The 27,923-nt window shown below is 56.9% G+C and overlaps 3 protein-coding genes and 1 long non-coding RNA gene across 5 annotated transcripts; 2 read left to right on the top strand and 2 right to left on the bottom strand.

Moving 5' to 3' along the window:
- Positions 1-1,146: 1,146 nt before the first annotated feature.
- On the top strand, positions 1,147-9,142 carry C6H17orf99 (chromosome 6 C17orf99 homolog). The gene is made up of 5 exons (XM_077166108.1): positions 1,147-1,358; positions 1,737-1,769; positions 7,176-7,475; positions 8,588-8,857; positions 9,042-9,142. Exons 1-5 carry the CDS (start codon positions 1,184-1,186, stop codon positions 9,140-9,142), a joined length of 879 nt encoding a protein of 292 aa, XP_077022223.1. The 5' UTR covers positions 1,147-1,183.
- On the bottom strand, positions 4,945-12,863 carry LOC143688306 (uncharacterized). Of its 2 annotated transcripts, none has more exons than XR_013177941.1 (7): positions 12,718-12,863; positions 10,684-10,776; positions 10,460-10,593; positions 9,064-9,411; positions 8,288-8,358; positions 5,993-6,188; positions 4,945-5,441 (listed from the first exon to the last, which is right to left on the bottom strand). It is a non-coding gene; the product is annotated as an uncharacterized LOC143688306 (long non-coding RNA). The 2 variants fall into 2 exon arrangements; XR_013177942.1 differs by lacking the exon at positions 12,718-12,863 and adding an exon at positions 11,063-11,170.
- SYNGR2 (synaptogyrin 2) lies at positions 11,247-15,023 on the top strand. The gene is made up of 4 exons (XM_077166110.1): positions 11,247-11,386; positions 13,086-13,323; positions 13,668-13,807; positions 13,897-15,023. The coding sequence occupies exons 1-4, from the start codon at positions 11,288-11,290 to the stop codon at positions 14,092-14,094; spliced, it is 675 nt and encodes a 224-aa protein (XP_077022225.1). The 5' UTR covers positions 11,247-11,287; the 3' UTR covers positions 14,095-15,023.
- Positions 15,024-16,123: 1,100 nt separating this feature from the next.
- On the bottom strand, positions 16,124-27,821 carry TK1 (thymidine kinase 1). The gene is made up of 7 exons (XM_077166109.1): positions 27,668-27,821; positions 27,514-27,545; positions 26,428-26,538; positions 24,044-24,137; positions 17,548-17,637; positions 17,038-17,157; positions 16,124-16,942 (listed from the first exon to the last, which is right to left on the bottom strand). Exons 1-7 carry the CDS (start codon positions 27,731-27,733, stop codon positions 16,751-16,753), a joined length of 705 nt encoding a protein of 234 aa, XP_077022224.1. The 5' UTR covers positions 27,734-27,821; the 3' UTR covers positions 16,124-16,750.
- Between the last annotated feature and the right edge of the window lie 102 nt (positions 27,822-27,923).

A 27,923-nucleotide genomic window follows, 5' to 3' on the forward strand; every position in this document is an offset into this window, starting at 1 on the left:
GATCATGGTGATGAATACACAATGATGTGATGATATTGTGAGCCATTGATTGTACATCATGTATAGAATGTTTGTATGTCAAGAATGTTGGCATGTTTGTTTGTTAAGGTTTAAAATAAAAATATTAAAAAAAAAAAAAAAAAGATTGTCAGCCTGGAATTAGCAGCCCGCCAAACTCCCAGGACCCCAGTTCCTTCACCCCTTCAGCAGAGGATTGTACAGACCTTTGGGGAGAGAAAATGTTCTTTTTGTCCTGATGGGCTTACGGGGTGCAGGGTCCCCTCCCAGGGATAGGGGTCAGTGCTGTAGGTGGCAAGGGACAGAGGCCAGTTCAGGCCCACGTGGGAGAAGGAGACTGCTGTGATGGCTAAGGCGGCACCCTTCCTGCGGCACCCCTAGCTGGCAAGGTCGTCCTCTCTGACCGGAGGGTCCCCGCCTCATCTGCTCCTTCAGCTTTCTCTGCTCTGGCCTGCCCCAAGGCTCAGGCCTGGCCTGGCCCCCCACAGACACTGCCCCAAGCAGTCTGAGGTTTCCTGGTTCACGGGGCGGGGCGGGCTGCTCACTCCCTACCCTTCTCCCTAGATCCCGTTAGCTCTGCTGCAGGTCCATTAACAAGGCCGTGCCACTACCCGTGACAGGGCTTGGTCTCCTTTCCGCTGGGGCTGACATTGTGCCTGGTCCCTCGGGACGGCCCACTCTCCATGGGGCATGAGGACGCCCCACACCCACCCTGAACTCCTCCAGAGGCAATGTGTGAGCACAGCAGCTACCTCATCCCTGACACCCAAGGGTGACCAGACCGTGAGCACGGGGGCCAGTGGCCTCTCCATTCCAAGGCTTAACTTTGGGGTCGAGCCCTGGGTGGGCCACCTAGCAGACACTCAGGAGATGGACAGAAGTTGCCTCTCCTCTTGCTTCCCAAACAGGGATCCAACTCCCAGGTCTCCCTGGCTGCAGGTCGCTCCCCGCGGGAACTTTCACATAGCATCTCGTCACTATACCAGGCTTACCAGATAAGCCAGCCTGACCTTCCTGTCTCAGGTCAGCTGCATGGCAACCTCAGCTCCCCCGGCCACGTAAGCGGATATATTCACAGGTCCCTGTGGTGCAGGGACAGTTGAACTGAAGCTCTGGTTTGAATCCACCTGCAAGAGGCGGGAGCCCTTGGAAGAGGGTGTGAAGGATGGGGAGGAGGCCACAGGGATGTTGGGCCCAGGGTTATCTCTCTGCTGCAGGCACCCGCTCTGCAGGGAGCTTTCAGGGACCCTGGCTGGAGGTGGCTCTTGCCAGCCCAGGCAGAGGGCCCCACCCAGTCAGGAGCATGGACCTCCTTCCCCTGCTCTGCTTGGCCATGCTGGGTGAGACCCCCAGGGCCCTATGGGAGGGGGCTGCAGTCAGAGCCTTGGGGAGGCCAGCTCGGGGGTACGGGGTGCTGGGGTGCACAGGAGAGGCAGGAGCTGAAGGCCTAGGGCACCCCTGGACCACAGGACAGAAAGGGAAAGATTTGGGCTACAGTCTCAGACCAGCCACTTGCTGTGTGTCCCAGGCACAGCCTCCCTTCTCTGGGCCTGCAACACAGGATGAGCATTCCAGAGCTGTGGGGCTCAAAAGAGCTTTTGTAAATGCAGGTGCCGGGGGATCTGAGCCTCCCTGGACCCGGCGGGAGGCCGTCTGGGCTGGGTGGGCCTCCCCTCTGCCTAGGCCCTCTCTTTACCCCTCCTCGCCCTCCTTTACAGCCACCAGGGGCTTCTCCAAAGCACAGGAGGAAGGTGAGTGGCGCAGCAGGGGGGGACAAAAGATCCACCCCCAGCTGGGGACCCTGAAGAGTCAGAGCCCCTGTGGTGTGTGCCTCGCCGGGAGGGGAGCCTGCCGGTGGGGAGACAATTGGGCAATTCTGGGAAAAGTGGAGAGATTTTGGGGAAGTGGAGCTGTCCAGTGGCAGGGGTGGGACCACGAGGAGGGTGACCTCCAGGGGCTAGAGGCCAGGGGCCAGGGAAAGGATAGGGCTTTTTCTAGGGGAGGACAGACAGAGATGGGGAGGGGGACAGCTTGCCCGTTCAGCCCCCATCTAGGAGCAGACGCCTCTCCAGGAGTCCCACAGCCCTGCCAGGTGGCTGTGACCCCAGTGAGGCCTGGGGGGCTTTTTCTGATGGGGTTCCCCGGTCTACGGAACAGGGCCCTAGCCCAGAATGCTAGGGACTCCCCAGGCAAGCAGGAGGGCCTGGGGAGAAAAAGGGAAGTTGAGGCTCCTGCCTCAAAAGGGAGGCTACCTAATCTCCAGGGGCTGCCAGCGGGCGTCGCAACACGCGCCCCCACGCACGGCGCCCGGGGCTGCGGGGCCAGGGAGGAGGGGGCGCTGGGGAAAGTCCAGGGCGGCCCCGCGCCCCGTTCCTACCGCCCTCTCGCCCCCCTGCACCGCGTCCCACCCCCGCGCCCTCGCTGCCCTGGGGTGGGCGAAGGTGCAGGGCGCCCCTCGTCTCCTCTCTGCGCCCCCGCGCCCGGGGGACGCTCCTCCGCCTCGCCTTGGCCCTGCGCCGCGTGACTGAGCCGCGCATCCTCTCGCTATTCCGCGGAAGGGCGGGGACCGGGTAACGTGACGCGGGTCTCCCTTGCCCGGGGCGCACGCTGGGCCATCATTTCCTCATTCGCTTTAAAAATAAACGCGCCCTGGGCGCGGCGGCTCGCCGGGGAGCGGTGCCCGGCGCGGGCCGCGGTGCGGGGAACCGACCTGGGTCGGGTGGGGGCGGGGGTGGGGGGATGGGGTGGGGGCGGGGGCGCGGCTTCCCCTCCCGGCTGCCCGACGACCGAGCTCCGCTCCCCAGACTCCTAAGAGGCGGATGGATAAATCAGCCTTGGTTGCCGGGCGCCTGCTCTGCGCCAGGCGCTGTCCTGGGCGTTGAGGACGCACGAGGTGCAGCTAGAAACCGCGATCCCCGCCCGCGCCGGGCTTCCATTCTGCTGGGGCTGCGGGGCGCGGATGATAGCAAAATAGGTCCATTCTGCCCTGTGCTAGGTGGGAGCCGTCTTAGAGAGAAGCAGGCGGGGAAGAGGGAGAGGTGGCCAGGGCTTGGTGGAAGGAGGGAAGAACATCTGCGGGGGGCGGGGGGACGTTGGGGAGTCACTGCTGAGAAGGGGCCTGGGAGCCAGGACTCAAAGGGGGTGAGGCACTGGATGAGAAGGGCAAGGGGCCCTATGTGGATGGGTGCAGGGGGAACGGGGTGGGGGTGGCCAGAGGGGTGGGCACGTGGGTGGGGGTTGTGTGTGACCCCGGAGGGTTTGGGCTAGACGACATGATCTGACCTATCCCCTGATGGGGCCATTTTGTCCCCGATGTTGAGAAGAGACAAGATGGCCATCAAAGGTGGGGGCTTGGAGACCCCTTAGTTTGTTATGTGGATCCAGGAGAGAAGCGGGGGTGATAACCACAGGTAACAGGAGAAACCGGGGGTGGGGGGAGTGCATCCCCGGGGCATGCAACTACTGATGGATGGGACGGGATAGGAAAGAGAGAGGCAAAGACGATGCCGCAGGGGCTGGTTAAATGAATGAGAGCGCAGCCTTCCAGCGGGATGCTGTGCGGCTAAAACAGCCTGGGTGGAAGTGGGAGATTGGACACGGAATAGCTGCACGTCAAAGAACTCAAGGGCAGCAGAGTGGGCCAATGGCCTGAGTGCCTGTGCGTGTGTGTAATTTTTTTTAGAGCAGTTGAATGAAGGTTAACCAAAAAATGACACAAAAACTACAGAGCTCCCAACACCCCCACCACAGTTTTCCCTATTGTTAACAGTTCCCATTTAGTGCATTTTGCATGTTATTAATATTTTGCATTAGTGTGGTAGTGTACATGTGTTATAATTGAGGGACCAGCACTATTAGAATGATACTATCAACTGAAGTCTACAGTTTACATTAGGATTCACTCTTTGTGTTGTATGGGTCTACGTTCGTTTTAAATTTTTATTGTGGTAGCATATATATGACAGAGAATTTCCCATTTTAATCACTTTCAAATGTACAGTTAACTCTGTATTTTCCGGCAAGGGCAGTGTTGAGTGGTAGGAATCGCAGGCAAGAATTTTCAAGGAAAGATGGGATGCCTGGATCTTTCTAGATGATTGTAACCCAGAAGGGCAGATGGAACAAGCCTGGTGCTGCGAGATCCAAGGCTGGTGTTTTAGGAGGAGGAAGGGAGAATGGGCTGGAAGCATCCAGCGCCATCAAGGCAGGGAAGGGAGACCCTCACCCCCAAGCCACCTCCTGATGTGGGCCCCGTCCTGGGCTGATTTCCAGGGGAGCAGACTGTCGGAGGGAAGGTCGAGGGGACAGGGGATTTGGTCGCTCCCTGATCTGCACGCAGAGGGCACGGTAGGAGATGTCAGGGGAGGTTGGGAGGTGGCCCACAAAAGGGGGACGTGCAGAGCCCCCTAAAGTTTGGAGCGTGGCGGTGAAGAGCGGCCTGGGAGTTGAGGGGTTATTGTGGACTGCCGTGAGCCCGATGCCAATGTTGTCGCTCAGACGGGGGTCGGGGATGCGGGGTTGGAAGACAGCTTCAAACTAGAGTGTTCTCACGGAGACGGTGAATCAACTCTGCAGGGTCGGCCTCACGCCCTCCTAAAGCCAGCTCGCTGAGGTTCTAGATCATTCCCTAAGACTCTCTTGGAGGGGTGGGTTGCTTATACAAAATCAGATCCTCAGGCCGCTCCTTGGGTTGTGATAAATGGGCGTCTCTAGGTTTGGGGCGCTGGGGTCCCCGAGTTTCCGGTTACCCCAGGAACAGGTCTGGAGACAGAGGCAGGGGCGAGGCCGAGGCCCCTGTGGGCTGCACCTGCAGCAGTTCGTCCTCCTTCTGTCCTGTGAAAGGAGGCCCCCCCAGCCCCTCACCCCCACCTACCCCCTCATGGGGCTCCACCCACAGGATCCCATCCCCAGGGTGGCCTTGTCCTCACTTCTCCCATGTTGAAGGTGCCATCCCCTCCTGCCAGTGTTCAGACACAGCTGATGAATGTAAATGGGATGGTCAGCCACCCTTAATTGGTGGGCGGGACCCTTGCACTGAATAATCAAAAGAAACAAACAATAAAAAGCGGATGCTCTGCGGCTCAGGGTGCAGAAAACCGCCCTCCTGTGCGAGGACTTATGCAAACTGGCTTCTATTAAGGAGCACAGGATGAAAATGAAGGGGCCATTTTTATAAGTCAAGGTCACTTCCCTTCACCAAGGGAGCAAAAAATAAAAGTGTACTCACACTTCGGGCCTGGCCCCCTGGCTCCACGTGGAGGTGGGTGCTGCCCTCAGCTTCCCTTGGGCTGTCAGGAAAAGGACTTTTGGCCTCAGCCTAGCATCTGCTAGAGAGGTGGTAGCAAGTCTGCAAAATGAGGCTCCAGAGAGTAGCTTCTACCTCCAATATACTTTCATTTTCTTTAGAGATTTTGCATGCAACCCTGTTTGAAAAAAAAATGCGTTCAGAAGAAACCAGTTTTCAGGGAGTTAAGAAGGAGGCACGAATGAGAAAATATTTGTTGGTGTTTGTGCAGCCCTTGGCAATGGAAGAAATCCTGATTCTAGAAGGCTGGTGCTGGCTCTCTAAATTAGGATTCCTCAAATGTGGACACCCCTGACATTTGGGGCGGGTCACTCCATCATGGGGGCTGTCGTGAGAATTTAGGGTGTGTGGCTGCGGCCCTGGTCTTCAACCACTGGATGCCAGTGGCCTCCCCAAATGCTCCCCCCACCCATTTGAGAGCCACCAGTCTAGAAAGAAATATGCTTGGTAACCAGAAACTCCAGGATTCCCAGGAAATGTCTCTCAAGAACATCGAATACTGGTTTGTTCCAATTTTCCACTTAGTGAGCAGCTTTGGCGGCAGATCAGGCCAGGGCAAAAGTGAGGTGCGAGCTCCTTCCGAGATGATGGCCCCTTGCAGTGTCCACTCAGGTTTTCTAGCCCTCTCTTTCCCTTTGCTCCCCAAGCTCATTATTCTTGAAAACGCACCATCAATTACACACACGCCCCTTCCAAAGGCGCCAGCCGGTAATCGAGGGGCAGCCCAAACTTAGAGCTGTTTTCTGCATTGAAACTGGTTCCTGAACCTGCCTCCAAAATGGGGACGTCTCTTCCAAGCAATAGCAGTTGAGAAGGTTGCATGCCGGCTGCACGTGTCAGGAGAGCAGGTCTGGGAGGAGAGGATCTAGGCGACAAAAGCGTTATGGTCTCCTGTGCTGGGTGGGGAGTGGCACGTTCCTTCCCCCTGCACCCACAGAAAGCCACACACTCCTGTCTCCAGATGCTGACATGTCTCCCCCTCCTAACCTGGGCTCCACATTTCCTCCCCGTGCCCGAGCTTTACTTCATTTTTATGGCAAAATATTCTGGGGCAGAAAGATCCTAAGCCCTGGACACTATTTCCCAACATTTTCTTGTTTTCTTTCCTTTTCCTTTTTTTTTTTTTTTTTGTAAATTGAGGTTAAATTCCTGTAACATAAAATTAACCATTTTAAAGTGTACAATTCAGCGGTGTTTAGTGTATTTACGGTGTTGCGTCATCATCATCACTATCTAGCTGGAGAACATTTTCATCACCCCAAAAGGAAACCTGAACCCATCAACCAGTTCCTCTTTACTCCCCCTCTCCCAGCCCCCCACAACCACCCACCTGCTCTCTGTCTCCATAGTTTAACCTGTTCTGCACATTTCATGTAAATGAGATCATACGAGATGTGACCTTTCGGTGTGTGGCTTATTTCACGTAGCGTAATGTTTTCAAGGCTCGCCCATGCTGGGGCCTGGATCAGAACTCTATTCCTTTTTTGGGGTGGGGGCAGTGCATGGTCCGGGAATCGAACCCGGGTCTCCCACATGGAAGGTGAGCATTCTACCACTGCACCACCCACGCACCCAGAACTTGATTCCTTTTTATGACAGAGCAATATCCCATCGAAGGGACAGAGTGCATGAATTTATCCATTCATCATGGGTTGTTTCTGCCTTTTGGCTATTGTGAATATGTTGCTGTGAGCATGTGCATGTGTATTTGTGTGCATCCCTGTTAGGAGTAGGATTGCTGGGTCACAGAGCAATTCTTATGTTTAACTTTCGGAGGAAGCACCAAACCGGCGTCTTCTTGGGGTATCTAAGAAATGGGGGTTTCTTCCTCCTCCGACTGTTCCATCCCCAGAAATCACCCCCAAGACCTTCATCACCTACAAAATCCTGGAGGTTTTCCCCAAAGGCCGCCGCGTCCGCATAACGTGCCACTCACCCCAGATGCCCCCACCCGTCACCTACACCCTCTGGGGCAGCCAGAATGTCGAGGCCACCAAGAAGTTGGTGAGGACCCGGGACGCAGCCTCCTTCACGGTCAATGTCACGCTCAAGTCCAGGCCCGATCTGCTCACTTATTCCTGCCAGGCGGCCCCCCTCTCCGGGGAGAGTGCCCTCAGCGCCCCGCTGCAGCTGTACTGGGAACTGTGGGCCAGTGAGTGCGGGGTCAGGGAAGGAAGGGGAGGCACCGCGGGCTCCGGGCAGGGGGGCCGGGCAGGTGGTCTGCGTCCAGGGACATCCACAGCCGCCCAGGGACTCTGGCTGGAGACACCCTGGGCAGAAGCTCCTGGCCGCGGAGGGGTTCAGCTGTACCCGTAGCAGCTTTTAAAGCTGGAAGAAGTCAGGATACTTCCCCAGCCTCTCAGCAAGCAAAAAGGCAGAAGCTGGCCAGCTCCAAACCCTGCGCTCTCCCCACTTCTGTCCAACTCGTAGCCCCAGGTCCTTCCTGGTGGAAGCCGGAGGAGGGCGGACGTGGGGACAGATAGGGTGGGCCTGTGACCTCTGACCTCCATCCATTCCTTGTACCCCTTCCCCCCTAAGAACACGGGGTCGGGGAGGGGCCCAGCCTAGCAGAGAAGATTCTGGCTCTGGAGCCCAACAGGCAGAGGTTCGAATTGTGTCCCTCCGCCTCTCTGGGCCCCTTCCTTTGGGTCTCCTCTGGAAAACAAAGATAATGAAGGGATAAAGACCCTAGTAATAGTAGCAAAACAAGGATAATTCTGTGATGGTATTGACGAGATTAATTGAAAGCTTTGAGTGGGTGGTAAATAAGCAATCAAGGGTAGTGGCTGCAGCGATTCAGAATTTTTAGGCTGAAGGCCGAGAGGGTTTCCAGAATCTAGAATCTCCTAAGAGACAGTTCTTTTTCTCTTAGAAGCAAGTGTGTATTTCAGTAGAAGAGACAGGGCTAGAAGAATGTAATTAGGCTTGCCAGTTAAATTTTGCCTTGGACATACTTACACTTACCTTATTCGTGCTTTATCTGAAATTTAAGTTTAACTGGATGTCTTGGATTTTTATTTGCTGAATCTGGCAACCTGAGATATAATACAGAGGAATAAAACCAAACGTGATTCATTTGGTGCAATCTGGAGAGCAGAAGCCCAGGCACGAGGCAGAGGGAGTAATCCTGAACGCTGCCTGGAGGCGGCGGCAGCAAAGCTAAGCCTCCAGGCTCATTCGGCATTTTGCATTTCGGGAAACTTATCTGCGATCTGGTGGGGGGTGCTGCCATCCACGCCTGTGCTGCCCTCTCCCACCCTCCAGAGCCAGTGTCCCAGCCACAGGCCAACTTCACCCTGCTGGACGGAGGGTCCGACCCCAGGCTGGAGATGTTCTGCTGGGTGCCCTCAGGCAGCCCCCCGATCACCTACAGCCTGGTCGGGAAGGACGGGCATGTCCACATGCAGCAGACACCGCGCCACGGGCAGCCCGTCAGCTTCTCCTTCCCGCTGACCCAGAAGTCGGGCTGGTTCCAGTGCCAGGCCAAGAACAGCATCAGCGTCGAGTCCAGCCCCTTCAGGCTGGTGCCCCCAGGTGCGAGGGCCCCTCGACTCCCAGAGGGGCAGCCCTCTGGGGTGGGGCGAGGGGCCGTGCTGGAGTATTCAGGGGGCAGGACTGTGGGAGTCAGGAGACCTCTACCCGGCCATTCTGCCAAGGCTGTCCAGGGAGTGGGCCCCGGCCAGCCATGCTCACCCTGACCCAACCGCCTCGCTCACAGGAAAGCTGCCCTGGGCACCCACCTTGGTGCTGGCCGGCAGCCTCGCCTCCGTTGCAGCCATCACCTCTGGAATGCTGGGCTGGACCATGTGGCCCAGGTAGGCGGGGAGGGGTGAGGACTGGAGGTGCTGGTGGCCCGTGGTGGCCCGTGCGGGTGCCCCTGGGTGGTGGGGGCAGGCTGTAGGGCCGGGCTGCTCTGGAGCCGTTTGCCGAGAACTTCCGTGGGCCAGGTGCCTAGTGCTTTCCCATCTGTGGCGTCCACCCTGCTAGAGGCAGCTGATCTCTGAGCAGGGCCCTCTCCTACCTGCGTTATGGGGTCTTCGGGGGGGTGGGGCAGGATGATGCCACTCGAGGGTCAGGCGGCTTCTGTCCTGTATGGAAATGGCATTGGCCAAGTGGTGGCAGGAGGCCAGAGCCAGGCTTCCTGGGCGCCCCCTCTCTCAGGCCATCATATTGCTGACTTATAAAGGTGGCCAGGGCAGCTGGGCTGTGCTGGCCCAGGTGTGCTCCACCTGCCTGTGACCTGCCAGTGGTGGTCCACCCCCTGGCTTCCCTCCTCCCTCCTCAGCCGGCCTCTTCGATGGGCACTGCCCAGCAGCCTGTCCTTGGAACTCTCTGCTCCCGCCTCTGGATCCCATCCTCCCAAGCCTCTGTCTTTTCCCGAGGCCAGACTCTGGGGCGAGGCGGGGCATCTCTCTATACCTCTTGTTTTCCCCTCTGTAAAATGGGGTGCGGAGGCCTGGCTCCAGTCACCACATGACCGGGCCAGTGCGTGCCCACTGAGTGATTCAGCTACCCCTGCATTTAATGGGGTGAGTAAGCCACACACCCCTCCTCTTGCCGGAGCTGCGTGAAACTCCTGGAGGGCCTCGGTGGGGTGGCTGAGAGGCCTGCCTGACCCTGTCTCCACTCCCCTTGCCCTCAAGGTTGTGACCGGAGACGCAGGCTTGGCAGATCCCTCCAGGGAAGACCCAGCCTTGTGCCCTTCCAGTAGACTGAGCCCCTACAGTAAAGTCCACCAGCCCGGATTCTTGACATCCCAGCTGCCCTCAGCGAACACCCAGTGCTGGTTGGAGGATTTTAGGATGGGGGTGGGGCTGAAGAGGGAAGGCTAGATCAGTGGAAACTGGGAGTCTCTGTGGGGCCCCTGTCCTCACCTCTCAGCTTTGTCGCCATCCATCCAGGCCTGGGGAGGGTGATGGGGTTGACTGTGAAAAGGCCCAGCTGCTAGAACCCACTGGAAGGTAGGAGTCTGACATGGTCACCTTTTTCTTCCCCACATCTGCTCCCTTCTCCTCTGGAGTGGCACCCCATCTCCTGGTGGGATCCTCTGGCTTCTCCTGCTCACCTCTCCCACTGTGGAGCTCACCTGGGCAGGCTCTTACCTGCCGTGGCCCACGCCCCCTCATTAGCCCTTACCAGCAACTCCACTTGCAAGAGGTGTCAGGAACTCCTCCCTCCATGGCTGCTCCTGGAGGACAGGGCTGCTTGCAGCCCCGCGCCAGCCTTCCCTGTTCTACTGTTCTGTACCATCTTTGTTGTTTTGTTTTATTCTGTTTGGGGAGGGGAGAATAAACTGTATTAAACTCTTCCCCCTTACTGTTCCCCGGAACGTTGTTTCTGTTTGCACACCAGCTTGGTACCTGGAAGTCTGCAGCCCATCGCAGCCTTGGAAGAGTCCACTCCAGAAAGAATTGGGCATGGGGGCAGGGGAGTACTGGATCCCTCAGGCTTAGCTTCAGAAAGAGGGAATGGAAAGAATAACTGGCCTGGCAGGGATGGGGACTCCAGTCTGTGTCCTGGAGATCCTGGGGTTTTGATCCTGGATTGGGAAGAGGGTGGGGAGGAACAGTTGGAGTGGGAGTGCTGATAAGCCTGGGGTCCGGGCACGTGAGGCCCAGACAGGATGTCAGGTGGACTTCCTGGAGGAGGAGACGCCGGCAGGACAAAGAGGGTGGGATTGGAACAGGGGACAGGGACCCTGCAGTCAATCTGTTTCTGGGGGGCTTTCAGACCCCTTACTGGGTTAGCTCTGGAGCCTGAACAGCGGGACCCCGAGCCTGGTTCCCCCGCAACCCTGTCAGCACGGGAACCAGCCCCGGCAAGTTCGCCGCTCGCCGAGGGCCGCACTTTGCCCTCCGTCCCTGGGGCGGCGCTGGCCACGCCCCTGGGGGCGGGGCGAGGCGTGCCCTGAACCGCCCGGCTGGTTCCCAGGCGTTCGGCGACCGCGACGGCGACGGCGGCGACATGGAGAGCGGGGCCTACGGCGCGGCCAAGGCGGGCGGCACCTTCGACCTGCAGCGCTTCCTGACGCAGCCGCAAGTCGTGGCGCGCGCCCTGTGCATGGTGAGCCCCGGGCCGGAGCGGACCTCGGGGCCGCGGGAACCCCACCCGCCCAGGCCCCGCGTGGGCCCTCCCGGCGCGACAGGTGTCCCGATCCCGGGAGGCGGCGCGAGGGGCCGGCGTCCGGGAGCCCGGGCTCCCCAGTCTCGCACTAAACCCCCCGTGCCCCGGGCCGGGGCCCCGCCGCCCAGCCCTTGCGCCCCAGTCCATGCCCGCCGCCTCCAGGGCACCCTTTCGACTCCCCGCCGGCCCCCAATCCCGGGCCGCCCCGCGGCTGCCCCCTCCCATCCTGAGCCCCGAGGCCCATCGCGCTCCCCACCCAAGGCCCCCCAGTCCCGAGCCCCTCCGTCGCCCCAGCGCAGGGGTGCGGGGAGACGCGGGGGGAGCAGGCCCGTCGCCTTGCTGGCAGTGGGAGGCGCTTTGGAGCAGCTCCAGGACAGGTGGCCGCGCGTCGCGGCTCCCTGCTCGGGGAATTCACCGCGAAGGGCTTTCCGAAGCCGAGGGATGGGGTGGGGTGGGGGCGGGGCAGGGTAAGTGAGGCGGCCTGGCGCCCTGACACATGGTCTCCCTCCCCTCAGGAGTAAACCACCACCCTGCTTTCCCACCCAAGGTCCTGGGGTACCCCTTCCGGGTAAACTGGGTTGCTGGGGCGACAAGCCAGGGGCCAAAGACAGCTATTGCCAGGACTGGAGCTTTTGGGGCCCCATGGAGTGCGGCCCCCTTTCTGCCTGACTGCGGGGTCTGCCTTCTCTGTTGTAGGCTGTGCGGGAGGAGATGCCCAGTGGGGTGGGATGGCAGTGCCAGGAGTCAGGCGGGCACACTGCTCCCAGCATCCCCGAGTTCCGGCTTCTTCACCAGCAGGGGATGGGGCCTGTGGCTGCTAGCTTGGTCCCATTGAGAAGGGCCTGAGAGGGCAATGAGGGGAGAGGCCTGGACCCCTCCCCAGGAGCCAGGTGCCCGTCAGCTGCCTTCTCAGCCCTGCATCTGCTGAGGGAGATGGGCAGTGGCCTAGAAGTTGCAGGGGTGCGGTTGAGGTAGCATGGGGTACCCAGGGGGCCAGTCTGCAGATGCCGACCCTCCAGGAGCTCCCACTCCCCAGATGCTCAGGGGGTCTTAGTGCAGCACCAATGTGGGACACACTGGGGCTCCCTCAACCAGAGCCACCAGGATGCTGAGTCCACAGTCCTTGTAGGAAGACAGCTGGGGAGCGGGGAGTTCTGGTCTGGAGCAGGGGAGGAGCTGCAGGGGCCAAGAGCCATCCTTCTTCCTGCCTGGAGGAGGGGGCTCCAGGAGGCAGGAGTCCGGGGGGGCCCCGGTCTCAGCTGAGTGCTCACCAGAGGGTGTGGGCACTGGTAGAGCTTCCTGGAGGCAGGGCGTCCTCCCTCAGCCCAGGGGTTCTACTGAGGTGGGCTGGGGGAGACCCTAATCCACATACTACAGCTAAAGATCCCTGGAGAGCGCCCTCCACCCCGCCCCTCCCTGGTCCAGGCCTCCGTGTGACAATGACCTGGTGACACCATAACCCCTGCTGGGAGGAGGGGACCCACACCCGGAAGCACTCAGGAAGTTCAGGGGGGCTGCTGTGCCTCCTCCAAAAGGGGAACAGCAGCAGAGGGAGAGGCAGGCGTGGGCTCCTCAGCTCGGAGGACCAGGGGAGCTGCCCTTGACCCCACAGGCCTACCAGACACCCCTCTTCCCGCAGGTCTTTGCCCTGATCGAGTTCTGTTGCATCTTCGGGGAGGGTCACAGCAACAACCATGAGCCTGGGGAGCTATACTGCGTCTTCAACCGCAACGAGGATGCCTGCCGCTACGGCGGGGCCGTGGGGGTGCTGGCCTTCCTGGCCTGTGCCTTTTTCTTTGTGATTGACGTCTACTTCCCCCAGATCAGCAATGCCACCGACCGCAAGTACCTGGTCATTGGCGACCTGCTCTTCTCAGGTGTGGCACAGGGCACCTCCTCGCCGTGGGGAGGGGTGGGGAGGGGGGAGAGGGGCAGGTGATCTCAGACCCAGTGCTCCGTGCTGCTCTTACCTCCACCCCCCCACCCACTCCGGTGGGGGCCTTTGCTATTCATCCCTCAGGATTTCTGTCCCCCTGCTGGACGCTGCAAGGCCCCAGTGCAGGGCCCCCCTCCCCCACACCCCACCTAACCAAGGTGGCCCCAGCCAGGCCAGCTTCAGCATCCCCCCTCCAGCCCGGAGGCTCTGCACTGCCACCCTTCACCTGTCCTGGGGGCTTCTGAGGATCCCCTCTCGGTGCTGACCTGCCCCCTCCCCCCTCAGCTCTCTGGACCTTCCTGTGGTTCGTTGGTTTCTGCTTCCTCACCAACCAGTGGGCGGCCACCAAACCCGAAGATGTGTTGCAAGGGGCCGACTCGGCCCGGGCCGCCATCACCTTCAGCTTCTTTTCCATCTTTTCCTGGGTAGGTGGGCCCGGGCAGGGGGGCGCATAGGGCTGGGGGGCCCCCCTCCCACTCCATCCCTCCCGTCACTTGCCGCTGGCCTCCCGCAGGGTGTGCTGGCCTCCCTGGCCTACCAGCGCTACAAGGCCGGGGTGGATGACTTCCTCCAGAACTACGCCGACCCCACCCCCGACCCCGGCTCGGCCTACGCCTCCTACCCTGGGGCATCGGTGGACAACTACCAACAGCCGCCCTTCACCCAGAACGCGGAGACCACTGAGGGCTACCAGCCGCCCCCCGTGTACTGAGTTGCAGCCGGGGATGGTAAGGGGGGCGCCCGGGGGCCCCGCCCCCCAGCCTGGACTTGCTGGGCACCTTTCGGAGCTGCTGGCCCCATCCTGTCCCTGGTGCCTGGCGGAGCCGCGCACAGCCTGGAGAGCCCCTGCCTTCCCTCGCCCCTGCTGCCCATGCAGCCACATGCCCCAAGTGCCTTGTGTGGGAAGGGGCTTGCCAGCCGCCCACTCACTCCTCAAGGGCCTTTTCTAGAAAAGGGTTGTTAGTATTAGGCCTTTCTCTTTGTTTTCAACGACCCCAGTCCCGTCTGGAGTCTCTAGAAGTAGGACAGCCATGCTGCTTGCCAAGTGCCTTAGCTTCTCTCCCCACGCAGAGGAGCCCAGCCGGCGTGGCAGTCATCTAGGGGCCTCTGCCCAAGATGGAGGGTGGGGGGCCCTTGACCCGTTGCTTCTGCTGCCAGTGCCGGGCTCCAGGCTCCTCCCCCACCTCATCACTCAGGTTTGCTAACACCCACTTGGTGTGGTGCTGGGCTTCCAGTGCTCCCCGCTACCCCCACACACTGGCTGTTCTGGGAGGGAGCCACCTCGGGCCCGGCCCCCACAGGCACCACTGTACTGTCTGCTCCCTCTTGGGTCTGGGGTCACCTCTGTGCCACTTGCCTCTGGGCTCTCTTCCTGATAGCCAGCAGCATGCCCCACGGGGTGGGGGCAGCACTGCCTTCTTGCTTCCCTCCCTGACAGCAGGGAGAGGCCTCGCCTGACCAGCGACACCCAGCTTTATGTAAATATTCCTCCACTATGGGTCAGGAGGAGTGCGGAGGGCAAGGATGTTCCCAGGTTCACCTCCCCACCCGCCACATATTGAAAAGCCATGGGGGTACCATGGGACACCCTCAGGTTCTGTTAGATTGGTTTGAAGGTGGAATAAATGTTTTTCTCATTCATACTTTCCATGATCAGTAGTCGGGCCTCAGGCCTGAGCCCAAGTGGGGGGAGGACGAGGATTACCCCGTGATCCGCTGTGGGTGGGGTGTGGCTTTACAAAGCAGCCACAGTCTGCCCCCCCGCCTGCACTCCCGTCTGGGGTCTCATCCCTCACCCCACCCGCCATCAGTGTCTTAAAATAGCACCTGTGCTCAGCTGTAAACAAGGCCCTGCCAGGGTCCTGCCGCTCCCTGCCTGTGGTGGAGACGGGCAACCCGGGAGTGGCCCTGTGCATGCCCCTTCCCTAATGGACCTTTCCTTCTTGCCCCTCTCACAGCAGAATGAGGGGCACCTGCAGGAGTGGGGGGCAGGCAGCCTCCCTCTACTTCCCTGCCTGGGCCCTCCCTGGGGAGCAAGGCCACCTGTGGCAGGAGAGGTATCAAGGCCCTGAAGCATATCTTGGCCCCTACGTTCAGGGAGCTGTCAACAGTGGGTCCCATAGATTCAGAATCCTCAGTAAAACTAACAGGGTGAAAGACAGATATGTATTAAGGTGACCCTAACAGGAACCCACCCGGCAGGGTCTTGGTGCCACCCCCACCACTGGTCAGCGCCTGCCTTACGTTATGGCACTCCCTGTGCAGATCAGAGCATCCTGTCACCAGCCTGAGGTCTCAGTATGCTGGAGACATGTGGCTGCAGAGGGGAGAGGGGGAGGCACCTCTTCAACCCCCACCCCCACCCCAGCAGATCCTTGCCTGCCACACACAGCCTTGCCCACTCTCCGAGGCACAGCTGAGCTGTCTTCTTGGCTCCCGAAGTATCAAGTGTCCATTTCACAAACAAAACCTGACCTCGCAGCCCCTGTTGGAGGGACCTACAACAGTCCTGGTCTTGCCGACCTGGGCCCCAGTATCCTCTATCCGCCCATAAACCAGCCTAGACAGAATCCTCTAGGATGCGCTTCATGCTTATTTCTGTTAAAAGAGGGCTGTGGCCAAAAGAATCCGTGGTACTGGAAGAGGACCAGGGGAAAAAACTGCCACCCAAGCCATAGCAGTGGTGTCCACAATCACCTAGGCCTGAGGAAATCCAAAGTCCAGTGGGGACACCCAGGAAAGGAGAGGAAAACGGGAAATGTGCTTTCATGGACCAGTTAATTTTAATTTTAGTTCTTCATTGCACACACTCCCACAGAATCTTGGCCCCTGTCCCCTGCCCTTCCCCACGCACACACACTCATACACACTTTAAAAAGCCCCTGAGCTCTGAGCCCTGGCAGGGAAGTGCTGTCCATACAGAAGAAGCTAATCCCAGAGGTCAGCCCAAAGGGAAGCTGAGGGGCTTCCTAGGAAGGGCGGGGCCATCCCAGGCGGGATGGGGTGTGGGGGGAGGGGAGCCTGCGTGGGCCAAGGCACTCAGTGCTGGGCACAGACTTCCCAGCAAGAACAGAAACCCAACAGCACCTGCCACAAAGGGGGAAGAGGCCAGCGGCACTGATGTCACAATAGGCTGTGGCTCTGGCCCTAGACCAGAGGAGGGATGTGTGCAGCAGCACGGGGGAAGGGAAAGGACACCTCTCTCATAAGGCAGAGAGTTCCACAAATGCAGCAAAACCTCATCCCTGCCCAGACTTCCTTCTCCGAGAAGGCCGCAGAGTCTGCAGTGGGCAGGCCCACGCCAGGGAACAGCAGCAGGAAAGGAGCAGGTGCAGGCTGGCGGCATGGCAGGCCTGCCTCCACAGCCCTCAGTTGGCCTGGCTGCACTGCAGGATCTGGTGAGGGGCAAAGAGCTTACGGACCCCCGCGGCCTCCCCTGGCTTTCCCAGCACAGGGCAGTTCTCCTTGTTGTCCAGCCCAGTCAGCGGCACCGTGGATTTCTTAAAGTAGCAGAGACGGCACACAGACTGGTACTTGTCTGCTCCACCGATGACCTCGACCTGGCCGCAGGGACAGCGAGGAGTCAGTGGGGAAGGGCCCAGAACTCTGCATGCTCCCGCCCCGGGCCCCAGTGGGAGAAGCAGGCAGGGGTTACCTCTGTCTCGGCGCCCAGCCTTTTGGTGTAGGCGGCCTCACGGAAGCACCCCATGCACACAGCCGTCAGCTTCACCACGCTCTCTGCCAGGGGCACCAGGTTCAGGATGGTCCCGAAAGCCTGCAGTTCCCAGGGAAAGGCAGCAGGTAAGGACGTTTATCGCAGGTGAGCTCTCAAACCCTCTCATGAGCACCAGGAACACCTGCCTAGACCGCTTGCTCTCATCTAAAAACGCACCATCCCCGGCTCTATCCTTTTGCCAGCTCAAAGCACCCACCTGCAGTGAGGGCGCCTGGTCTGGTACCCTCACTCCTGGGCAAATCAGCGAGCTGGTGGGGGGCTTATCTGAGCAGCCCGGCCCTGCCACTTATTGCTGAGCCTCTGTTCATCCAGGGACCACCAGGTCAGAGAAAAGGTGCACTCGGCTGATCGTCTATGTTTTGCCCCGTGACTACCGGGAGGCTCTCTCCCCTCCCAGGAAGCCACCAAGACCTGGGTCAGATGCTTCACCTTCCTCTGGAAAGTTCCGTCCAGTGCAGCCACGATCACGGTCTTCCCAGCATTGGCCATGCCCTCGCTGAACTCCACAATGTCAGGGAACTGGACAGGGGCAGCAGAGGAAGAGAAGAGTTTGTGTCTACCCTGAGCGGTGGCTTCTGAAGCCACCGAGAAGACCCTGCCAGATCCAACAACCCCGGCCTCCGATCAGCCTGGAGCCCACTAACGAGTGCCCCAGTCTGGGAGATGGGCATTTGCCTGCCAGCATTCCCAGCTGCCCAAGTCCTTTCCCTCCTGTGCTGTGCAGTCAGTTTCCCATGGTACAACCACCTCTGTTCCAGGCCCAAAATCCGGGACTCGATCGGTCTGATGCAGGCCGGCTGGAGTAGCCCCACACCCCCACCGTGGCCAAAAGCTTGGGCAAGAGGCTCCTGTGCAATGATTTAATCTTCCCAAATCCATTTCCTCACCTAACAGTTGGCAAGGACAGCCCTCGGTTTTGGTGAGGGACTAAAGGCCCTCAAATAATTCATTACATATGCTATTTGGCATGTGGTGGACCTTTTTTGTTCTTGCCTTTTTAAAAACAAAACAAAACAGATAATGTACCAGGTCATGCAACAAGAAGGGGAGTAGAGGTAGGGTCCACTGGCTTTTTACACAGGATGACACAGCAATGCCTCAAACGCAGAGTCTGCAGAAAAGGTCATTTACTTCGTAATTCCAATTTCATTTTAAATGGCCTAGGGAGAGGCTGCTACTTAAACAATTCCTTTGTGCATTTTCACTGGTCGATCCGTTGCCTTTTTTTTTAATGCTGTATGGCAGGGGTCACATTTCATTCTTCTTCCATGTGAGTATCCCATTATTACAGTACTGTTTGTTGAATTTTTGTTTCTTTTTGGGGAAGTGTGTAGGCCGGGAATCGAACCTGGGCCTCCCTCATGGCAAGTGAGAATTCTACCACTGAACTACGCTTGCACCCGCCTGTTGCCTTTTTATATATTTAGTTGGGTCCACTGGGCTGTTAGAAGGTGGGGTGAACCTGCCTTTGGGTGAAGGGCCTCTCTCCCCAAGCTGATCAAACCTTGGTCGCATTCTTTGAGGTTCAAGGTTGCTGAGACTTTCCCTTAGCAAGATGAGGACCAGGAAAGTGGTTTGAAAGCAGAGAGTAACCCAAGTGGGACGGTTTGGATGCTGCGACCCCCAGCACAGCTAACCAGGCCTGAGCTACCAAACTACTCACCTGCCCCAACCCTTCCCCCACAAACAGGGGCCCTTACGGGGAAGTGAACCCCCGGCCATTCCAATATGACGTACGCCTCCCAACCACACAGCTTTCCCTCTTTCCTCTAAAAGATGAGTCATCTGTTACGGAAACGCAGCTCCCAGCATGTACCGCATCCCGGCCTCTGCCCACCACAGGGGGCAGCACCCCCCCGCCACGGCCCACGTGTGACAACTAAGAATGTCACCAGATGCTGTCCCCTGTCCCCTGGGGGGTGGAATCAGCCCAGTTGAGAACCCCAGCTCCTCAACCCTCCGTGCTAAGGCAGAAGCCAGGACTCTCTAAATCCATACGGATTTTAGAAATCTAAGAAGGTCCTCAACTCCCCACTCACACCCACCCTTTTCCAGCCCGATCCTCTGCCTCAAGGCTCTGTCCCTGATCAAAGTCCTAAAGCTCAGCCCCCCCACCCCCCCCACCCCGGGAGAACCGCTGAGCCCTGGGTTCCTGCTGAGCCCTGGGTTCCTGCGTATTCAGGGACCACAACAGAAAAGAGGCGCCCAAGTGTTCTCCAGCCATTGGAAGTACTCATTGGTGACCGCATGAGGGTCATTTATTTGCTTTGTCGTGGTTATCTAGGTCATATTCAAAATAGAACTTCAAAGTACTTAGTAAATGAAGGATTTTCTTAGGGAGACAAAAGTAACAGCCACAGGGAGTCCTTAGAGAAATAAAACAAGAGGTGACGAGTTTGCCAAGCACAGAACCGGGCTTGTCTCCCCCATCTGCAGCCCCAGCGACCCTCAGCAAGATGAGGGAAAAAGCCCATAGGAGATGAAGCTGAGTGGCTGTCACCTCCCGCATCCCCATGCCGAGGGCTGGCTGGCCAACGGCACATCTCCAGAATGAACTCCGGCTCTGCCCACCAGCATGGATGCACACGTGTCCAGAGCATGGCCTCTGTGGCTTCCAGGGCAGAACCCATAAAGGACTGGAGTGAAGGATGTGACAAATCAAAGATGAGATTCCGAATGGCCAAGGGCTAAACGAAACTCTGCAAAGTTCAAAGGCAAATAAAAGAGAAAGAGCCATTTACAGCACAAGACAAGGGGCACCAGTTATTTCAAACCCATGAAAACTAAAAAAACAAAAAAAACATGTAAGTCCTAAAAAGGCATTTTATCAAAGGAGAAATAAATATAAGTGGCAGAGAAACATGGAAGAAAAATGCGGTCAAAACAGGACACGTGTGTGAGAGCACATATGCACCATCTCCCATCCCCAGCCAAGCTTCCTCCTCTCCCCCTGGGATTTCCGGGAAGCCCTCACTGCCCTGCCTCTGTCCCCGGGTTCATGCAGTCCCTTCTCCACACGTTCTCTTCCATCAGCTGGGGCCACCCTTCAACAGCTTCCATCTCTCCCAGCCTCAATCCCAAGGTCTTGACCAGTTCAGCCACACAAGCCCATCCACCGCACGCCCTCCACTCTCCCTGGGATTCCTGCAGGCCCCTTCTGACCACCTCACACACAGCAACCCACCATCTCCCCTCTCTGTCCCCCTCATGCTGTCTTTTCCCTCTAAGGCATGGTGATGCCACCACCAGGCACATATTTTTTCTCCTACCTAGCTTGAAAGCTGGAGGGCAGGGGCTCTGGTTTGTGCTGCCAAGGAGTACAACCTTAAAAAATTATCTGTTGAAGAAAAAAAAAATCTGTTGAAAGCTACCTCTGGCAGATGGGAACTAGCCTGGCCTCAGGTGGGTCTAGCATCTCCCCTGAGCAGAACTTACTGAGAGAAGAGGGAAGGCCATGCTACGACCAGTGATGTGTCAAGACAAAACAGGAGCCCCCTATAACCACATGGGAACACAGGCAAATGTGGGCAGGGTCAGAGCTGCATAACACCAAAGCCCCCCTCCTGCCAACACACGACTGCTGTGACACTGCCTGCGCCTGCCCTCCCACAGGGAAGGCCTGAGACGCCCAGAGAATCGCCCCTTGCCCCCACCAGCTCCCCACCAAGAGCAAAGCCTCGCTTCCCTAAGCCCTCCCGGAAATCACTTATCACAAGCCCAAATCCTCTAAATCTCTTCCGACACCCTCGCCGACAGGCCCCCCCGCTTCCCCTTGTAGGTGTTCTCCTTCACTGGGCATTACAAACCCAACTTTTTCAACTACAGGAGCTCGTGCCTGGCAGTGTTTGGCTGGAAAGCAGCGACTGTGACAAATGACGGGTTTTCTTTTTTCTTATGTATGCTTCTAACCTTTTCTAGATGAAACTGGTATCGTATATCAGGAACAAAACACAAAAAGAAGTTTTTAAAAATTCTTCCAGTTATTGCCAAGCCACCCTACAGGCTCACGGCTGGCACGTGTACATTATAAAGGGTGACTATGGTTGCAGGGGGGTCCTCCAAAAAGACGTGTTCAAGCCCTAACCTTCCATCCTGCTGACGCGACCTTATCTGAAAAGAGGGACTTTGAAGACGTCATCAGGTTAAGATGAGGCCAAAGTGGATTAGGCTAGGCCCTGGTCCACTACGGCTGATGTCTTTACAAGAAGGGGAGAGGAGACAAACGCCGACCACGAGAAGATGGCCATGTGCAGGTGGAGACAGAGATCAGCGTTATGATGCCAGAAGTCAGGGAATGCCAGAGATGCCCGGCCACAGCCAGAGGCCAGGAGAGAGGCACGGACTGGATCCTTCCCAACGGATGACAGGGGGGTACAGTCCTGCTGACACCCTGATTTCAGGCTTTGGCCTCCAGAACTGCGGGAGCGTACATTTCTGCCGTTATAAGCCACCCAGTGTGTGGTGACCTGTTTCAGCAGTCACAGGACATGAGGACTGGGGCCTTCTGTGAGCTCGGTGCACCCACCACCCCTGGCTTCTCAAGCACAGCATTCTCAGTTTGTGGTTCCAGGCTCTTCAGATGCATCTCTCTCCAACGCTGACAACTTTCAGGTAGCCAAATTACAAAAGCAACTTGAGTGTCTCCATGCCTCTCCCAGAGTCACAAATAAGCATATGAGCTCTGGTTTCAGGAAGTTCTGATTTCATCAGGAAGGCATGGCAGCCACACTGGCCCAGAAACAGAGATAAGAGAGATGGAAGATGGCCGTTCCTTCATCCCCCCCAACTAAGGATACAGGGAGGGGAGGGGAAATCCTCGGTTGGGTTCACAGTTAAGAGTAAACCCTCTCAATCCCAGAACGTGTCGCAAAGGGTAGACCCCCCCAACTTTCTGCTGAGAACAAGAGCCCCCAGAAGCAAGGTCCGAATTGAAAAAGAGCGATTTTTTAAATTACAAGTTTAATAAATACTTGTTGAATGAACGCAAGTTTTACTTGCTTGCCAGTGGGAAGTTGACAGGTCTCTCCCACAGGTTAGAGCAGGAAGCAGGACTTTGGAGTGCTTGGTACACCAGCTCCTAGCCCAGGGCACTGGCTATCAACCAAGGAGAAAGACGAGAAGAGAAAGGCTCTGGCTGGCCTCTCTAAACATGCTTTACACAACACAAGAGAAAACAGAGCTGTGAAGCTCCTCACAGTAATGGGCTGCGAGGCAGGGAGATCCTCCCCAAAGATCAAGATTCCTCGTTCTGAGAGGGCCGTACCCCAAAAGCCATATCCATAGTTTGGAAGAGAAAGAAAAGTGCCACACCTCTTGTTCCCACTCCGAGTTTACCTTCCTGCTTGGACGTCCCTCACAAAGCAATGAAAGAAAACATCTGTGTTCGTATGCGTGCGATTTAAGTTCCGACATGGCTGAGCTCGAAAGCAAGAGCATCATCGCAGGGGGTGGGAAATGGAATGGACAGACCCAGACGGGCGAAGAGACCCGGTAGATGCAAGCGGCGGCGTGTCCCAGAGCCAGAATCAGCACCAGCAGCCAGGAACGTGTCTCTACAAGGGAGAGGCCACAGCAAACGGCCCACACAGGGCAACGAAGGTGCCAGCTTCGCCCTGGAAGTGCAGCTTGAGGCCGTGACTTCAGTAGGACGTGGGCATGAATGACAGGGCCAGAAGGGCAGGAGCTGATGGGCAGCGTCCAAGCCTCCTCATTCGGTCCTGGGAACCTGGGAGGCAGGGTGAGCAGCAATAAAAGTTAAAGACAAATCAACTCTTCCAGAGTGTAGGGCTAGACTAAATCTGCAGCTAATGGGGCCCAAGGTCCAGTCGTCACTAAGTCAGCAGAGGGGATGTATGTGACCTTCAGCCTGGTCCGAGAACACCTGCCACCATGGACCCCACCTCCAGGGTGGTCTTAGAAGCCAACATGTTGAATATGGCAGGCCTTGCTGGTGGGCTTCCCCACCACTGACCTAGAACCATGTAGGAAATCAGTCTCTACTGTGTTAAGCTACTGAAGTTTGGGGCCTATTTGTTACAGCGGCTTGCATTACCCTCAGTAATGTGCTGGGTGAAGGCAACCATAAAACTGCCTAGAAGTCAGTAAGTCCCTTTCAGAGTGAGTTTTGCTTTAATTCAGCCAGGATGAAGCTGCAAAAACAATTCGAAAGCACAAGAAGAAAACAAAGACCACAAAAAACAACCTACAAACGCAACCACAACAGGCACTCCTGAAGAAGTGGAGACACAGTAAGCTGGAAAACTTTAAAGCCAAATTTCCAAAAAGGTAATGAAAGGGATGTCCTCAATTTAAAAACAAAACAGCAAATTGTTAAGCAAAAATGAGTATTTATGAATTAACGAGTAGCAGGTAGGAAAAAAGGACTAATCAGTCTACCCCCTCTCTAGCCGTTTCCTTCCCCACAAAATGAAAACATGAGTGTTTTCACATTTAAAAGGCACAGCAAATACTAAACAGAATATCTGTCATTTGCTACTCAGCTTAAACTGGAGAGCAAAATGGATCTATACATCCTGGATGCAATAATGACTAAAGGATGTACTTTAGCAAGAAAAATGTACCCATAAGGAATGAGCAAGAAGCAATAATGAGCCAAACACAAAACAAAATATTCCTTATACACCAGGGTCGAGAAGCTGAATTATTTTGTCCACGGGTAAAAAACAAACATCACACATGTACATTTTAAAGGTAAAAAAATTTCCATACAACAATATGAAAATTACGAAGGCGAGTTCAAAGGTTGTCAGACATTAGTTCAAAGCAAACTGACTTACCTTGTTTATTCTAAGTTTTAAAGTGTAATCGCAAGTATGAAAAGAATAGAAATGAAATGGCAACTTCCAAACCAGCAGAGGGAAATGAGGGACAGAGAGGGTGCTCACAGGAGGACAAACCAACTTACAAACTGTCCTTCATCGATGCCAATGACAGACACGTTCAGAGCCTCCTGGGCCACGTCCCAGAGCAGGCAAGCGGGTACCGCTTCCATGGTGTTCCTGGGGAGGGAAAGCCAGAGCCTGAGCGACGCAACAGAGGCCAAGGGGACCAGAGGCCAGGGAGCTGCCGCTGCCCTGACCGCTGTGCCACCTGCAAAACCAGCTGCCAAGTCAGCCTAGCAGAACTTCGAGAAGCGAGTACTTGTGTGAAGGGACTTGGAGAGAAAAAGGCCTATGCTCTACAACTAGATATTTAACACAAGATATTGCATTTGACGGTTTGGACCGGAAATTAGCAATGCCTCATATAAATCTCAACTGAGACTCAAAAGCTCTGCTACATATCTGCTTGGGGAGCTGGGGGTAGACAAGGCTACCTCCTCCACCAGGCAAAGGAGGTGTACCACCCAAGCCTCAGGATACTTTTAGGGGCCAATGAAAACACTTTTGTTTCATTTTTTAAAATCAGAACAAAAAAATAAATATAACCTAGCTTGGACTATATATGTCTATGCCAATGCAGTCATAAAATACATTTTTTATTATTATCACTATTTTGTTATGGAGGAAGGGGCTCATGAAAGCCGAAGAGGCCCAAGAAAGTCAGAAAGTGGTCTGGGAGGTGGCCGTTAGCTCCTTATCTAAGCCCTGCATGTCCCAGCAGAGGTGAGCCAGGGACCCCGACTGGCAGTGCCAAGACCTAGAAGAATTCCCTCCACTCAGCTCCTCCGGACAGGCTAAAGGGCTTCTCTGGGACCATATGGCTTTAAACGGCAGATTCCAGGGCTTGGGCGCAGAGCCACCGTATGCTGCTGCCTTCTGTCCTGCAGTCATCGGGCACTCCCAGCGGGAGGTCCCAGGGCCACTAAAGGACACTGTGGAGCCTACCCAACCCCCACCACTGGGCCAGTCCTGAGGATGAACGCTGCTCCATGTCCTCTGCCTATCTATACAGGCTCTGGGTTTCTCGACAATGTTGTTTTCTTTGGTTCCCATTGCCTGCTCCTCAGAACTGGCCCTAGGGAGGAGCTGGCAGTTTCCTGAAGGCTCAGCAGTTTGCAGCTGTATTTATAAAAGATAATGAAATATTGTATAACTACTGCTTAGTTTATAGTTATTACCTTGCTGTGCTCCTACTTCAAGATCAGAGGAGGACATTAAACAGTATTTTATGTACTTTAAATCCCATCTTCCCTCCCCACATAGAGAAGAACCAGAAGGAGAGCAGGCCGCAAAGTGGTTCTGGCTTCAGTGCAAGGAGCCAAGTGCTTGGTCACACTGCCCAGGGTCCATCCCTGGGTCCCTGCGAGCCCACGTCCGAAATGATCTGTGACTCACAAGGCACTGGCTCAAATCCCAGATCTGAGAGACTCCAGAAATGGCCCTTCCAATCACTGCACAGCGCTGTCTCCTCTGCTTTCATCGTCCTTCCTGGGTGCCCATACTAGGCTCAGGCACCATCACGTGGCTTCAGGGATAAAGCCAGCTCAGAGACACAAACATCCTGCCTCAGCCAGCACTGCCAGGGAGTCACTGCTCAGTTTCCAACTCCAAGTCCCTGGCACTCTCCGCCCTACCACCCTGCCTTGTTTCAGAAGCTGCCTGAGTATACCCGAAGCCACACCCCGGGCAGCTCTGACAGCAAGGAGCGACTCTTGGATGCAGTTCTAGGCTAGGGCTGATGTCACCAGCCCTGCGTGTGATCAGTGCATCTCTGCTACTGGGGACTCAGCAGACACATCTGTGTCTCAGGCTCAGAGCACCTGCTCCAAGGAATGGACAGAAACTGAGCTAAATTTAACCCCATCTCTGGGGATAGAGACTGAAATGTCTGAGGGTCACCAGATAACAATAGCCAGCAAAGAACAAGCAGGTGGAAAAAAAAAGAACAAAAATCCATGTGCTGGCCAAACAAAACCAGTCAGAGGCCCCTATAGAGAGGTAAGCTCGGGGGACAGGGACTCTCAACAGCAGCATGACTGACACATGGGGCTGGATTATTCTTTGTTAGTGGGGCCTCTCCTGGACATCGGAGGACATTTAGCAGCATCGCTGGTCTCTACCCAATGGATGCCAGTAACACCCCCTTTTCCCAGGCCTGAGTTGTGACAACCAAAAGTGTCTCCAGGTATTGCCTAACGTCCCCTAGGCACAAATTCTTCCTGTTGAGAACCTCTGCTGTGCAGTCCAATGGAAACGCAAAAGTCCCCAGGTCACCTGCAAAGTCTGACTTGAACCGTCTGAGGCCGAGCACCAGCATTTTAACCATTCCCATACAGGGGGTTCTGGCAATCTGTTCTGTGCTTTGCGAACTTTCCCTGGACAGGAGAGGCAGGGGGAAGGGACTGACCGGTCGTGTGTGGAGAAGTTGTTGCTGTAGCGGGTGTCTTTGGCGTACTTGATCACCAGGCACTTGTACTGCGCGATCTGGAAGCGGCGGACCCGTCTCATCAGCTCAGTGCTACAAGAGCAAGCGTCCATGAAGCCACACCACAGTGGTGAGCAGCAAAGACCCCACCTGCACCCCCATGCTCCTTTCACCCCTCCATTGGTTTATAGCCCAAGACCCACCAAAGGACAAAGATAGTGGGGCACAGTAGGGAAGACAGTGGAGAAAGTAAGCGCCGGTGCTTTGATGTTCACAGTCCCCGGATGGGAGGAACAGACACGAGACTGCGAATTCCTGGGCTTTCTGGAAGCAGGTACAATTGTGGGCATTGAAGGGCAGCAAGGAATGACTCCCAGATGGCTCTGAGGAATCAGTAAGTTTTTCAGGGACATGGCGGAGAAGGCAGAGGTAGAGCTGGCACTCCAGGTAGGGGCCAGTGCCACGGGCAGAAGGCAGCTTCCTGGTCAAATGCCTGCCAGAGTCATCTCATCCCAGAGTTCTCAGTGCCACACAGGGCAGTGGGTCTGAATTAACCTCCCACAAGTTTTTTGTGCCACAAAGAAACCACTTTGCTTCTGAGTCCAAGAAGTCTGGGTTGCTGGAGCCATCCCCCAGGGCCATGTGTGCATGGCCCAGGAATGTCTCTGTCACATCGGGAGCTCAGGCAGCTCTAAACTTCCTCAGTGCCGGAAATCACTGAGTTTCCTCGGCCACATATGGAAGCGAAGGACACTTGGAAGGAAGGTGCGCACATCCTGACCAGAGCATGGGGCCCGGTCCACAGTGGACCCAATTTTAAAAAGACCGGAGGCCCCCCTTCTCTGAGGGGACCCTGTGGGGGATGGGGTAAACTGTCACATCACCCAACTCCAGGAAGGTGCCTCGGGTGGCTCTAATGGAGGAGGAGTTTGGCCTGGCGGACGGACGGAGGAGGTGTGCTCCCTCCCAGACAGGATTCTGGGGAGGGGGATTGCAGGGAATGGCCCATGGGGGAGACCGGAGTCCCCCAGGGGGAAGGGCGGCCCACGCGCCCCGCGAGGCCCTTACCTTTTTCCTGAGAACATGGGCCCAAGGATCACCTAGGAGAACGAGGAAGAGGTCACTTGAGGGTCCGCCCGCGCGGATGTGGGGGCACCCGCGGCCACCCGCATTCCCCGCCCTGCCTGAGCCCCGCAGCCAGGCCCCCACCCGGCGTGCGCACCTGGATCTGGCCCCGGGTCTTGCTGGGGGAGCCGGGCAGCACGGTGGGCAGGGTGATGCAGCTCATGGCGTCCTCCGGGAAGCTCGCAGTACCAGGAACTCTCCACCGCCGCGGCCACGCAGGATCGCGCGGGCTCCCGCGCTGCTCGCCTTTAGAGCCGGCACGCGGGCCAATCCGTAGCCAGCACCGCCGCCCCGGGGCCAATCACCGCCCGGGTGGGGGTTTGGCGGGAGATTTGACCGAAGCCCCGCCCTAT

Source organism: Tamandua tetradactyla, chromosome 6 (genome assembly GCF_023851605.1).
Source record: "Tamandua tetradactyla isolate mTamTet1 chromosome 6, mTamTet1.pri, whole genome shotgun sequence".
Classification (NCBI taxonomy): domain Eukaryota; kingdom Metazoa; phylum Chordata; class Mammalia; order Pilosa; family Myrmecophagidae; genus Tamandua; species Tamandua tetradactyla.